Genomic DNA, 12025 nt, shown 5'->3' with positions numbered 1-12025 from the left:
ATCGGTTTCAATGGGTGGGATCTCCCATTGAAAGCAAAGAGTGGTTTGATTATAGCTGAATAAACCCAGGACAGTCAACGGCCTTGATCGTAAGCAGAACCGGTTCCTCCCTTTGAAGAAATCAAGACTCTGATCCACAAATGATACTGTTCTTTAATATTATTCTCCACCCAGCCTTGACCGTGTGGCATTTGAAGAATAAATGAAGTCCAGCCCAGTTGTTGAGATCGAAACAACTTCGGGCAACATCTGGCCAAGGCAGACAAGACAGTGTTTGTTAACTGGACGAGGGGAGCACGTTGTTCAGAGGCAAAAAGAATACTTTAACACTTGCATGTACAACGGGATATACGTGGCAAGATAGATTATATCACCAGGTGTACATTTCTTATGGACACGAATAGGTACAGAAATGCAATAATCCCTAATAGAAAACCGAGAGAATGTAAACATATAAAAATCTCTCCTCCAAATCCTGGACATGCCAGTCCAACTTAGCTCCCTTGCTGGAAATGCCCAAATGCTGCATATAAAACATGCACAGTTCTGATTCCTTGCCAAATAAAATAAACCAGGCAGATATTTTGAGTTCAATTAATTCTCCTCTGAGGTTTGAATCCAGACCTTTGGCTCCAAATGTCTCAGAAAATGGGGTTCCTGTCTTCAAATTCGAAAAGGTATTTTATTTCAATATTTTAATAAAAAACAACAACAGCAGCAACAAATTCAGGCCTGTCGATCCCGGTGAAGAAGTCAAGATTTTAGAGGGCAGAAAAAAGAGATTCTGGTATAAGAAATGAATCTAGAATGACAAAAAAAAACCCTGCTCAAAGGGGATTCACCCGGAGCCCAGATACAGATGGAGAAGGAAGCAGAGTGCGATTGTGGGTTCTTGTCGACAATCCAGTACTACCTTTGGTGCTAGTAAATGAGAAATTGTGCGCCCTGGTTAAAGCAGATTTGGAAATATTTATTCTAAAGTTTGATGCCGCTTGACAATCTAGTCTGTTGCCGGATGCAATGTACGTAAGAAACCCTTGAGAAATTCACAGTACATTCACAGCCACAGATAAATAAAATGGTTTGGGAGGGACAGCATTTCTTCCCAATAACTAGATCTGCATAAACCCACAATCCGAATTCACGTAATTCAGATTAGCCAGGACTTCAGTAGCCTGAATTGAAATGCAACTATGTCCTCACCTTTCCAGTCCCAATGAGGGTTCTTCGCTGAATTCTGAGCTTTCGCTGCTTTCTGCAAAACAAACAAAAAGCAAATATTCAAAACAATTCAAAACGCTCCACGTCCCTTACAGAAGCCAAAAGATTTGTGTTAGGAACTGATCTTTGGTTTCATGCTGATGAAACGCTGAGCCACATAAGGTTGCAGTTGCGGGCAAATATTTTAAGGAAGCTTTAAAGTTGTCCTTATTTTCGCCGCCTTGCACAGAGAAGGAGATTGTTCTCCGGCAATTCTGCTAACTGAAAATAAATAAATTTGCAGTTTAACGCAACTGGATCTGGCTTCCAGTAAAATCCACACACACCCCCTCCGGCCACAGAAAAAGGAGACCACAGAGAGATGTTAGATTTTCCTTTAAATGAGATGGAGAACATGAACTGACAGGCTGTTGTCACAGAAAATTAAGGAGATGTCCTACTTGCACCCATGATTATCTGAATATGGAATGAGGGTCTTTTAAAAAATCAATGCAATCCCATCAAATTCACCAGAAGGGAATTTAAAGTTGAGTCTTGGACGATCAAATGTTTTTTTTTCTTTTTCAAATGGAGTAATTTAGATTTTTGGCTTGTCTATCGCTTAGATGTATTGTTCAGTGGTAGCCACCCCTGTTCAGGAAGGCTAAATTAATCCAAAATGTTAATGTGGCGTGTCTAGGGGATTTTCTACACGACCATCATTCGGGATTGATTGATTGATGGATGGACTAGATGATATGGAAGGATAGCGCATTTCCACATTTTGGGCCGCTCCGTGTTTCCCAAGTAGTTTAATCAGAAACTCACACACGACAGTAGACCAACTGCGTGCCATGAAAGCCCCCCAAGGACCTCTCAACCCCTAGCTCCCTTGGCGGTCTCGCCTGCTAATTCTACCTTCTAGAATGTAGAATCCTAGGGCTGGAAGGGACCTCAGAGATCCTCTAGTCCAACCCCCTACTCAAGACAGGAAACCTGATACCATTCTGGACAAATGGTTATTCGATCTGTTGAAAACCTCCAGTGGTGGCACTGATTAACTGTTCTCCCTGTCAGGAAATTTCTCCTTACTTCTAGGATGGATCTCTTTTTCACAAGGTATCTCTAGCCAGCTCTGTGTTTTCATTCAGTATTGAAGAACACCTTCCTGCTAAGAGTATCGTTCTTAGAAGCGTTCACCTTGCCCGCTAAACAACGCTCGAGCCGGCGAGAATTGAACTGCCAAACTCAAAGGGCTACCTGAATTTTCCCAATGTGGCCATTCTGAGCACCTCTGTGGATTCCAAAGAAAGAAAAGAGGGGCAAGCCGAGGTCCCAAAGCCACTATATGGGATACTTACCTAGAGAAACCCCATTGGTGAAAACAGAATTTAACAGATGGCTCCTGACGGGGCTCTGAGATTCTAACACACTGTCATCCAGCAGGTGGCGCTGTTTCTCTGTTGGGAACGTGGCGCTTTTACTCTCTACTACACTGAACTGACACATCATACTGGAAAAACGGAGAAAAGAAGGAAGGAAGGAAGGAAGGAAGGAAGGAAGGAAGGAAGGAAGGAAGGAAGGAAGGAAGGGGGGGAGAAAAGAGGCAACATTTTTTTAGGTCATCTGGTAACAGCCATTCATGCTCAATTTTTGCCCGCCTGGACAGCGGACCTTATGGGGTTCTTAAGGGTCGCGAAGTCCTTCTTAGAACTCCGTTCTAATGATCTGTCGCCCCCAACGTTGGTTTTTAGCCCATATTAAGTCAAATCTAGAGGGAGATTTTGGCCTTTGCCTAAAAGAATAATGGAGTTGGAAGGGACCTTGGAGGTCTCTCCTAATCCAACCCCCAGCTCAAGCAGGAGACCACCACCCCCATCATTCTTGGACAAACAGTTGTCCAATCTCTCCTTGAAAGCCTTCCAATGACAGAAATTCTAACACTTCTACAAATGAGGGCAAAGTTGCGTTCTCCGAGCTTGTGGGTTGGGATCTCCTAATCTCCGCTGAAGAGGTCAACCTAGCCCGGCAACAAAACGTTCGGAAACCCGACCCACAAGCTCGGGAAACAAACCTCCAACCACGTCCTCCACCCGAGCTACAGATATTGGCCACTATTGCAAACTTCGACAGAGGTGGACGTTGCAAGGCTCCGCCGCCTGAATTCATATCCGAGTGGAATCACTAAAGAAGGCTGGGGAAGCAAGACGAAGCTGACAGCGTAAACTCCTAACTGAAAGGCTGACGTCTTTTAGGCCAACATGGCGCCCGTAAGGTGGGATGAACCTTGGCCTGACTGGGGTGGTAAAGACAGTTGAGGTTCCTTCTGGCCTCTGCCAAATTTCCCTGGGAAAAAGTGCCACTACATCTGCCAGGCCAGACAAGGGGATTCTGGGACAAATGTGTTCCTAGGAACAAGAAGCCTTGCCAAGTAACTACAGGCAGTCCTCGGCTTACGCCCACAATTGGAGGCCAAAATTTCTGTTATTGAGTGAGACCTTTGCTCAGTGAGTTTTGCCCCGTTTAATGACCTTCCTTGTCACAGTTGTTAAGTGAATCACTGCAGGGGTTGTGTCAGTAAGTGGAACTGGCTTCCCCTTTGACTTTGCTTGTCAGAAGGCCGCAAAAGGGGATCATGTGAACCCCGGGATGCTGCAACCGTCACAGGTACATGCCCATTGCCCAAGGATCTGAATTCTGATCACACGATCGTAAGCATGAAAAATGGTCGTAAGCCACTATTTCAGTGCTGAATGGTCACCAAAAGGCGCCGTTGTAAACTGAGGACTGTCTTTAGAGAAAGGAGGCAGCTTCCTTAAGGAGGGGGTGGCTGGTGGCAGCAAGTTTTCAATGGCTGCCTTAAAAAGACCTAACTAAGCTGCGTGTTTCAATGCAGACTGCAGCACCCACTTGTTTCCGAGGCTGTGGCTCTTCCTGTGTCGTGGGACAGGAGGGGTGTGCAAGCCGGCTGCTACCGAGGCGTCAGGACAGGTGGGCCTCCTGCTGAACCTCACAGCTGCTGACACTTCGGACGGACCTACAAAATAGACACCAATTAATGCTAAACTAAGTTATCGGGAAGCCCGTCGCTAGGGACCCGTTGCTTTCTTTCTCTTATCCCTGGAGACAGATAAAGATGATATGGAGAAGAAGGGCAGTTGACGTTGGGAAACTGGAAGGAGTCAAACGGGGACCTAGCTTGGAATCATCAGGCAGCTGCAAAGGGCAGAAGCCTGACTTCTTCAAAGATCCATGAAGCCTTATCTGGTTGTTTCCAGGGAAGGCAAGCAGTCTGGTAAGATTCTTGTAACGCAGGCAGAAGACAATAAAGTTTTTCAGGAAGTCAAGCTTCTGCCCTTTGCAGCTGCCTGACGATTCCAAGCTAGGTCCCCGTTTGACTCCTTCCAGTTTACGTCAGGCTCGGCTTTTTTTAAACCTTGCAGGCAGGGAACTGGAAGAAGCCCTTAGTTTCAAGCGTGGGCCAGGAGTTTCACAGTTGGCCACGGGGTTCTCGCACTGCTTCCTACCACCAGAAGGATCCCCGCTCTTATTCCTGAAATATCTACAGCATAGCAGAGTTGGAAGGGACCTTTGAGGTCTTCCAGTCCAACCCCCCTGCTCAAGCAGGAAAACCCTAGAACATTTAAGATAAATAGTTGTGCAAACTCTTCTTAAAAGCCTCCAGAATCTCTTTGAATTAACTGAAATATACGGCAATCTTGAAAGCTACGTTACATATCACTTGGATAGCAATAGCCTGCCCCCCAAATCCAGAAAAAAAATAAATGGGGAAAAAAAAAACCAACGATGCCGAGGCCGGACAAAGCAGGGTTTCAGGTGTGACCGTCGGTGTTGAACCAAAAAACCCAAAAAAAACATATGCTTTGAGTTTATTTGCAAGCCGACTGGCTAGTCAACAATTCATAGCATCAGCTTCTCGAGGGAAACGAGAGGAGGTTTTCTAGGAATTTGAGCCAGACAGATTTATTTATTTATTTATTTATTTTATTTAGATTTATATACCGCCCTTTCCCGAAGGACTCAGGGCGGTTTACAGGGCATTTAAAAAACAGTCAATACAAACGTTAAAACAAATTAAAAGAGATTAAATAGAACCCTGAGAAAATTAAAACCCAGTTAAAATTAAAATTAAAAATATTCTCAGCCTGGGCCCGAGAGCTCGAAGAGCCAGGTCTTCAGGTCCCGGCGGAAAGAACGGAGGGTGGGGGCAGTCCTAAGCTCCGCAGGCAGCTGGTTCCACAGGGCAGGCGCACCCACTGAGAAGGCCCTACCCCTGGGTGTTACCCGCCGGCAGTCTTTAACCGGCGGCACCCTGAGGAGACCCTCCCTGTGGGAGCGCACTGGACAAAGGGAACTTGATGCTGGCAGCAGGTGTTCCCTCAAATATCAGATGACAATTCTGGAAATTGAAGGCGGTTTCAGTGCCAATGGGCTACACGTTCAATTACTGCGTCACGTAAACACACAAATGAGGAAGACACGTGTCACCACTGGAAGATATTCTGCTTCAATTTCCATTTTAAAGAGAGTCAAGGGTACATCGTTGCCCCTGTTTAGTCAGTTTTTTTAAAAAAAAAATATTTTCACCTTTCCAAATGTGAGTTTGGTTACCCGATGCTAGACATCAAATTCAAATCCCATCAGACTGTTATTCTCTGCCTGACACAGCCCAGCTTTCGATGGAGCCTCACAACCCTTAGCAATGTCCTCTTGCAAAGGAAATGAACTGCAATGAAACAAGAGTGGCTTCGTTTACCAAGTGGCATGTTTAGCTGCCTTCCCAATTAGAAGATTAATGGCATCCAGCTTGAAGAGACGGAGGATTTTTTTAAATATTTAGGTGTTGTTTGAGTTTGTTTTGAATCTTCCACCGAAGATCATCTCTGCTGAAGCCAATTTATCCAGGGGCCAACAGACTGAAGCTTTCACTCAATGGGTGCAGCTGTCTATACAGGCACAAGAGTTTGAAATGCAGTTTGATCTAAATTCCTGAGAATTATACTTCATGTTTCCCACTGTGTGCAAAATGCTGGAACTTGGCTCGGCTCATGTGACAAGCTGCCAATTGAAATACTGACAAAAACTCATTTGGCTCCTCAAAATTCTTGCTGGCGTTTGTTTCCTCTTAGAAGAAAGTCCTGGTCTCCACTTTGGCTGATTTAATTTGTTTATGTATTAGAATTTGCTTGCTTTTGCTGCCCATCCCGGCTACAGGTGATTCTGGGTGGCTTACAAGCGTTAAAAGCCAACAAAACGTTAAAGCAACCAATAACTTAATAATGAACACCACCGTCATTGACAAAACCTCCCTCAGTCAATTGCGGAAGGCAGCTTTACTCAGAACAGCTTACATCTTGTGACGATAATTTAACACATTCACATCTGCCTATCCCAGGTCTTTGGGAAGGACTCAACAGATGGTCACTCTGAACATCTGGCTGGCTGTGCAATGAACAGTTAGAAGATGGGGCTGAGGAGGAAGAGAGCACGGTCTCCACCTCAGTGCAACTGTGACTGCTTGAGGTTGACAATTTTAGAGGTTAGGAAGAGAGATTTTGATCTGGATTTGCGGAGCGATAGGAGCAGAGCTTCTTCGTTCTAATTACTTCCCCAACTTTCTTTTCTGCTGGCAGAAGGAAACTTCCACCCAAGCCAGGTCCTGCCTTTTGTGGAGGGAGTTTAGAAGTGGGGAGATTGACCGCTTGGATGGACGCCACGTCAGACCCCTCTGACGTGGCGTCCATCTTGGCGTTCTGATTTCACAACTCCCCAATTCCACAAACTGCTTCGGTTTTGGTCTGCTCTACAAAAAGCTCCAGGTAAGCTGCCACATTTGGTTTTGTTGTGATTGCATTAAGAAGGTTGCGGGGTGTCTGTGTGTGTGTGTGTGTGTGTGTGTGTCTACATCTGAACACGTTTCGCTTAACCAATGATGCCCCCCCAAAGTTGGAGGCTATTTTGCTTCTTACTTTAATCAGTTATTGTTTTTAATCATCAAAACTTTGCTTTATAAGGTCGTGCGTGTGTGTGTGTGTGTGTGTGTGTGTGTGTGTTATGGCTATAAGTAAAATAGAATAACCCAGTCATAATACGATTTCTTCCTGAGTAAAAAACAAACAAACAAACCTCTGAAAAATAATCATGCTGTCACATTCAGCTTGTGGAGAAGACTAAGTGATGTTTGAGCATTCAGAAAGGCAGTACCGGGTGGTCCTCATTTTACAACGAGAATGGGCAGGCTCCATTGTGGTCGTAAGTCGAGGACTGCCTTTACAGCCCCCTCCGTTCATGAGATCTATATTCTGGATACCTAATTTCAGTTCGATTCTGCCGGAAAAGCAGCAGCAAGCCTGCTTCTCAAAAAGGTTTTTATTTCATCCCAGGCAGGTCCACCAAGCAAGAAAGCATTAACTCATTTAGTGCAGAATCAGGAATCTACTGGAAAGCTTCTAGCCTCTCGTTGAGGAAAAACATATTATATTATACGTAGGAAGCCAAAAGCCCGGCCTTCGTTTTGAGTTGATAGTAATAGGGAACGAAGGAACGGGCTTCTGTTAAAAGCATATTTTCCACTTTTTATTCCTCATAACTTTCTGCTTCGCTTGGCTCAGGGGCGCCCGCCAAGCGACCCGTTGCGTCTGTAGGACTTAATCAACGCTGAAGCTAAACAGGAGATCCCTTGGAAGGGAGACGCGGAGCTGGTTCTAGAGGAAAAACAGGAGGGGAAAAATGGGGGCACCTCTCATTCTGCAGATCCTGGGTGACGCCAGACAAACGGACCTGTGCTCTCCTACGGTTTTCGTCCTCCCTTCACGCACACAGGTGCGGATGGGATCAAAGGAGCGGTTGATCCCGGTTAACAATAAGCATTTAAGACAAGGCGTGAGTCACTTTGGCGTGAGGTAGCTGCTGAGAAGGTCACATATGTTTCCAAAATATGCAGCTCTGGGTCGTCCCCCCTCGATCGGGGTGTAACCCGAAGGACATATTGGAAATGGGTGGGGTTTTTTTTTCTTGCAGTAGAAGTAATTTCTTCAAGTTTGGGAAATGAATTTCTTTGGTTCGATTCGATTCAGCCCATTCCCTGTGGACCAAGCATGAGCCATGGATAAATGAAGACTCTTGCACAATTCTTGGGAGAGTTGGTTTGGTCTACTCTAGGGGTTAAGACACCAGGATGGAAAGCAGGAGGCGGTGAGTTCTAGTCTCACCCTAGGCATGAAAGCCAGCCAGATGATTTTGGACTAGTCACCAGGAGACGGTGAGTTCTAGTCCTCCCATAGGCATGAAAGCCAGCCGGGTGACTTTGGGCCAATCACCAGGAGATGGTGAGTTCTAGTCCTCCCATAGGCATGAAAGCCAGCTGGGTGACTTTGGGCCAATCACCAGGAGATGGTGAGTTCTACTCCTACCTTAGTCATGAAAGCCGGCTGGGTGACTTTGGGGCCAATCACCAGGAGACGGTGAGTTCTAGTCCTCCCATAGGCATGAAAGCCAGCTGGGTGACTTTGGGGCCAATCACCAGGAGACGGTGAGTTTTAGTCCTGGCTTAGCTAAGTAAACCCTCATGGGGTTGTTAGCGTAGGAAAAATAGGAGGAAGATGTATTGGATAAGTTTTCTCCACTTGGAATTATTTGTAAAAATAACTGATGTTACCTAATTGGGTAATGAAACGTCTGCAAGAAAAGAAGCAAGGAGACCAAAGCCAGGACCCCACCCAAGCAAAAGACTTTTTTTTTCTCCTTTCTACTTGCTCATCCTAGGATGCCCTGTCTCCATTAAACAATGGGGATTATATTTTCTTTTGTTCTTTCATCCCTTTTGTCCCCAAGTCTGTAATTCCCCATGTCTTTTTCGTTTTTTACACATTGTATGTAAATTGTTCTGGGAACCACTTCGTTTGAACGGAGAGGAAAAATACTTTGCATAAACCAGGAACATTTCCCCCCACTCTCGTCTTCTTCTAGGAGACATGATTACCGCGAACACATGATTTTTCAATCATTTTTACATACAAAAAAAAAAGCCAGTTTGCTTTTCATCAGCCCTCCGTGTTACTGTCAGGACAGAGCTGACGTAAATGTGGAAAAAAAAATAATAACGCAGAGAAGGCAAAACATTATTATGAAGGGCTTATATTGGGGGACTTGAGAGGAACCCAGAAAAGCTGATGCTTGCACTTTAAAAATTGTGGCAGGAACATTTGAAAAAGCTGACCCTGAAGTTTGGCCATCCCAAAGGATCCTTTTGGTTACTTTCCTTTGCATCATTTTCCCATGCAAGAATCATTCACGGGCTTTAAGCAAAGCGTAATTCTTTAGCAGAACACCAAAGTAGGAAAAGGATGAATTCAATAGGTTTTTTCCCCTAATAAAATGAAACGGAGGATTACAAGGAAATTGCTGAGCAGAGGTTAACACCAGGATTAATACTAGGCCAACACCAAGCAACTCCAACCTAAACTAACAGAGCAAGTCACAGAGAGAGCGAAACCTCCCCACTTCTAACACTGAGGATGTCACCTAGCTGGGTCATGAAATGTCTGCAAGAAGACAACCAAGACTGGAGAGCACCAAGGACTCCCCAATTCCAACTCTTCTCTGCTCCATTCGGTTTGTTCGAAGTTTTGGTGCCTTGGCTGAATTGGTAGTTCTTCCTACCGACTTCCTTCCAACCCTATCAAGGAACGACCAAGAGAACAATTCCCCACTGCCCCCACTTCTAGCACGGATGATGTTACCTAGTTGGGTCACGAAACTCCTGCAAGAAAACAGTCAATCTCAGAGAGCACCAAGGACGTCAAATCTGCCCTCCTCTTCCTCCTTTCCCTTCAGTTCTGCAAGTGTTGATTTGTGAGCAGAGTTAAAACAAAGGTAAGCCGACCTAGGAAGGAGCGTTTGGCACCTGCAAGGGGCAGGATTAGAAAACCAGACAGAATGACAAAAGCCATTTGTTGTTCTATCGCGCGTCCTGGAGCAGGAGAAGAAAAATTTGTGGTGGAGATTTGAGAATGAGCTGAGAAGAAGCTATCAAGGATGTGAAGAGAGAATGAGACAATTCTGGCTTTGGGTCAAGGATCGGCAACTAAACATTCCCAGAACAAAGCTATTTATCAGTAACCATGGCTACCTCTAAAGTAAACGGCAGAGTTAAATGTCAGACTAATTGTTTGTACGGAAAAAGGGTGCTCTCCGCTCTCCTTTCGGTCCAAAGTGAAGGAAGTTCCATCCAGATTACGTCATCGGGGTAGTAAATACCCCCAACTGGCCAAAAAGAGACTTCTTGTCTCTTTTGAAAAGATTCTTCCCCAATTCCTTGGGGAAAAAAACAAAGACAAAAAAACAACAACAACAGTCACTTCTGATTTAGTTTGAACTTTAGAACAGAGCCAGACATACCAAGGACAACATCCATCTCATTGCAACCACTCCTGACTCTCTCTTGACGAGAAGAATTTGATTGTCAACATTCACAAAGGGACAATGGGAAGAAGCTTTTTCTTGCAGATGTTACGGGGCCTCAACAGCGGTGTGGTTTCACACGGTTTCGCCCGAGAGAACCAGGAAACACAAGAATGTGTTTATGGCTGCAGACTTGCCTGCGGCTTTGGCGGGGGGGGGGGAAGTAACAGAATACAGAATAGCTGAGTTGGAAGGGACCTTGGAGGTCATCCAGTCCAACCTCCTGCTCATGCAGGGGACTTTATACCATTCCAGGACAAAGGGCTGTCCAATTCATTTCACTTAGGATGAAGCGAACTCACAGCCCTGAGATGACTTCTTTAGCCTTATTTTCACTGCTTATTTCCCCCCCCCTCTTTCCAAACCCTCAACGAGAATTACACTGATGTGCATATACAATCCACATTGTTTCAGCTCTTGTGCGCCGCCCAAGAAAAAAAAAAGAAAGAATAAAAAATAAAAATAAAAAGTGTTAGCTGTGAGGCAAAGTCTTTTAACACTCCTCTTAACCGAAAGACTTCCAGAGGGTAAGTAAGATCTTATACAATTTCTGCTCTGGTTTAAATTAGGATGTGAAATATTTTCAGGGGAAGGAAAGCAGGGCTGAAGTATGTGTTCCCAAACAACCGTTACAGAACTCATCCTGACTGGAAAATGTGAACAGCTGGAATAGTTTAAATAAGGTCGACATATACCTTTCCCCCTGGCCTTCAAACCTCTGGGGCTGTAAATGACCCTCAAGTTATCTGACTTCTACTAGCAGTTAGTACGAGGGGATGATGGGGTAAAGAAATCTCAGCCATCCTTAATACAAATTATGCTGCTTGAAAAAAAAATACTGGTATCCTTGCTTCATCACCCAGACTGATTTATGGACAGCTTGCTGACAAACATCGGGTTTTCTCCAAGATGTGAAAGGCAGAATTGCCAGAGGGCAAAACGGTTCCCATCCTTGGACATTGGCATTGGATACTTGGAGATACTTCCAGCCAGATCCAATTTAGTGAGCTGGATGCTGGTTTGGGTTGAAGATAGTTACCAGAGTTGGACACCCTTGGCAGAGTGAGATATTTTTAATATCAAGAATTTTGTATTTTACCGTCCCGTTCTCTCTCTCTCTCTCCCCCCCCCCCCCAAGAATGGAACCGAAGTTACAAAATCAATTGCTACTGGAATAATTGCTGGCTGTTCCTGAATTCAATTTAAGAGGGAGAGCAAAACATATTTTTCCGTTTATGTATAAAAATTAAAGGTCATGGTACTTGCTAGGGCTTTCTATTTTAAGGGATTAAAAAAAACATTGCAAAAAACATTGTATTCCAAAAATGATTATAGCTTTTTC

At 44.7% G+C, this 12025-nt stretch overlaps 1 protein-coding gene across 5 annotated transcripts in view; it reads right to left on the bottom strand.

Moving 5' to 3' along the window:
* RALGPS1 (Ral GEF with PH domain and SH3 binding motif 1) overlaps positions 1-12025 on the bottom strand; it is a 90994-nt gene that overhangs the window by 9446 nt on the left and 69523 nt on the right. For 4 of the 5 annotated variants that reach the window (XM_081339946.1, XM_081339949.1, XM_081339947.1 and 1 more), the window contains 3 exons: positions 4111-4237; positions 2562-2713; positions 1204-1255 (listed from right to left, as the gene is read on the bottom strand). In XM_081339946.1, the coding sequence (XP_081196072.1) occupies positions 1204-1255; positions 2562-2713; positions 4111-4237 (331 nt within the window). Of the gene's footprint in view, positions 1-1203; positions 1256-2561; positions 2714-4110; positions 4238-12025 lie in introns of those variants that run through there. The other variant, XR_014028031.1, reaches the window with a different exon arrangement.

This window comes from Vipera berus, assembly GCF_964194415.1.
Source record: "Vipera berus genome assembly, chromosome: 15".
Lineage (NCBI taxonomy): Eukaryota > Metazoa > Chordata > Lepidosauria > Squamata > Viperidae > Vipera > Vipera berus.
This window is presented reverse-complemented; position numbering and strand designations above follow the sequence as displayed.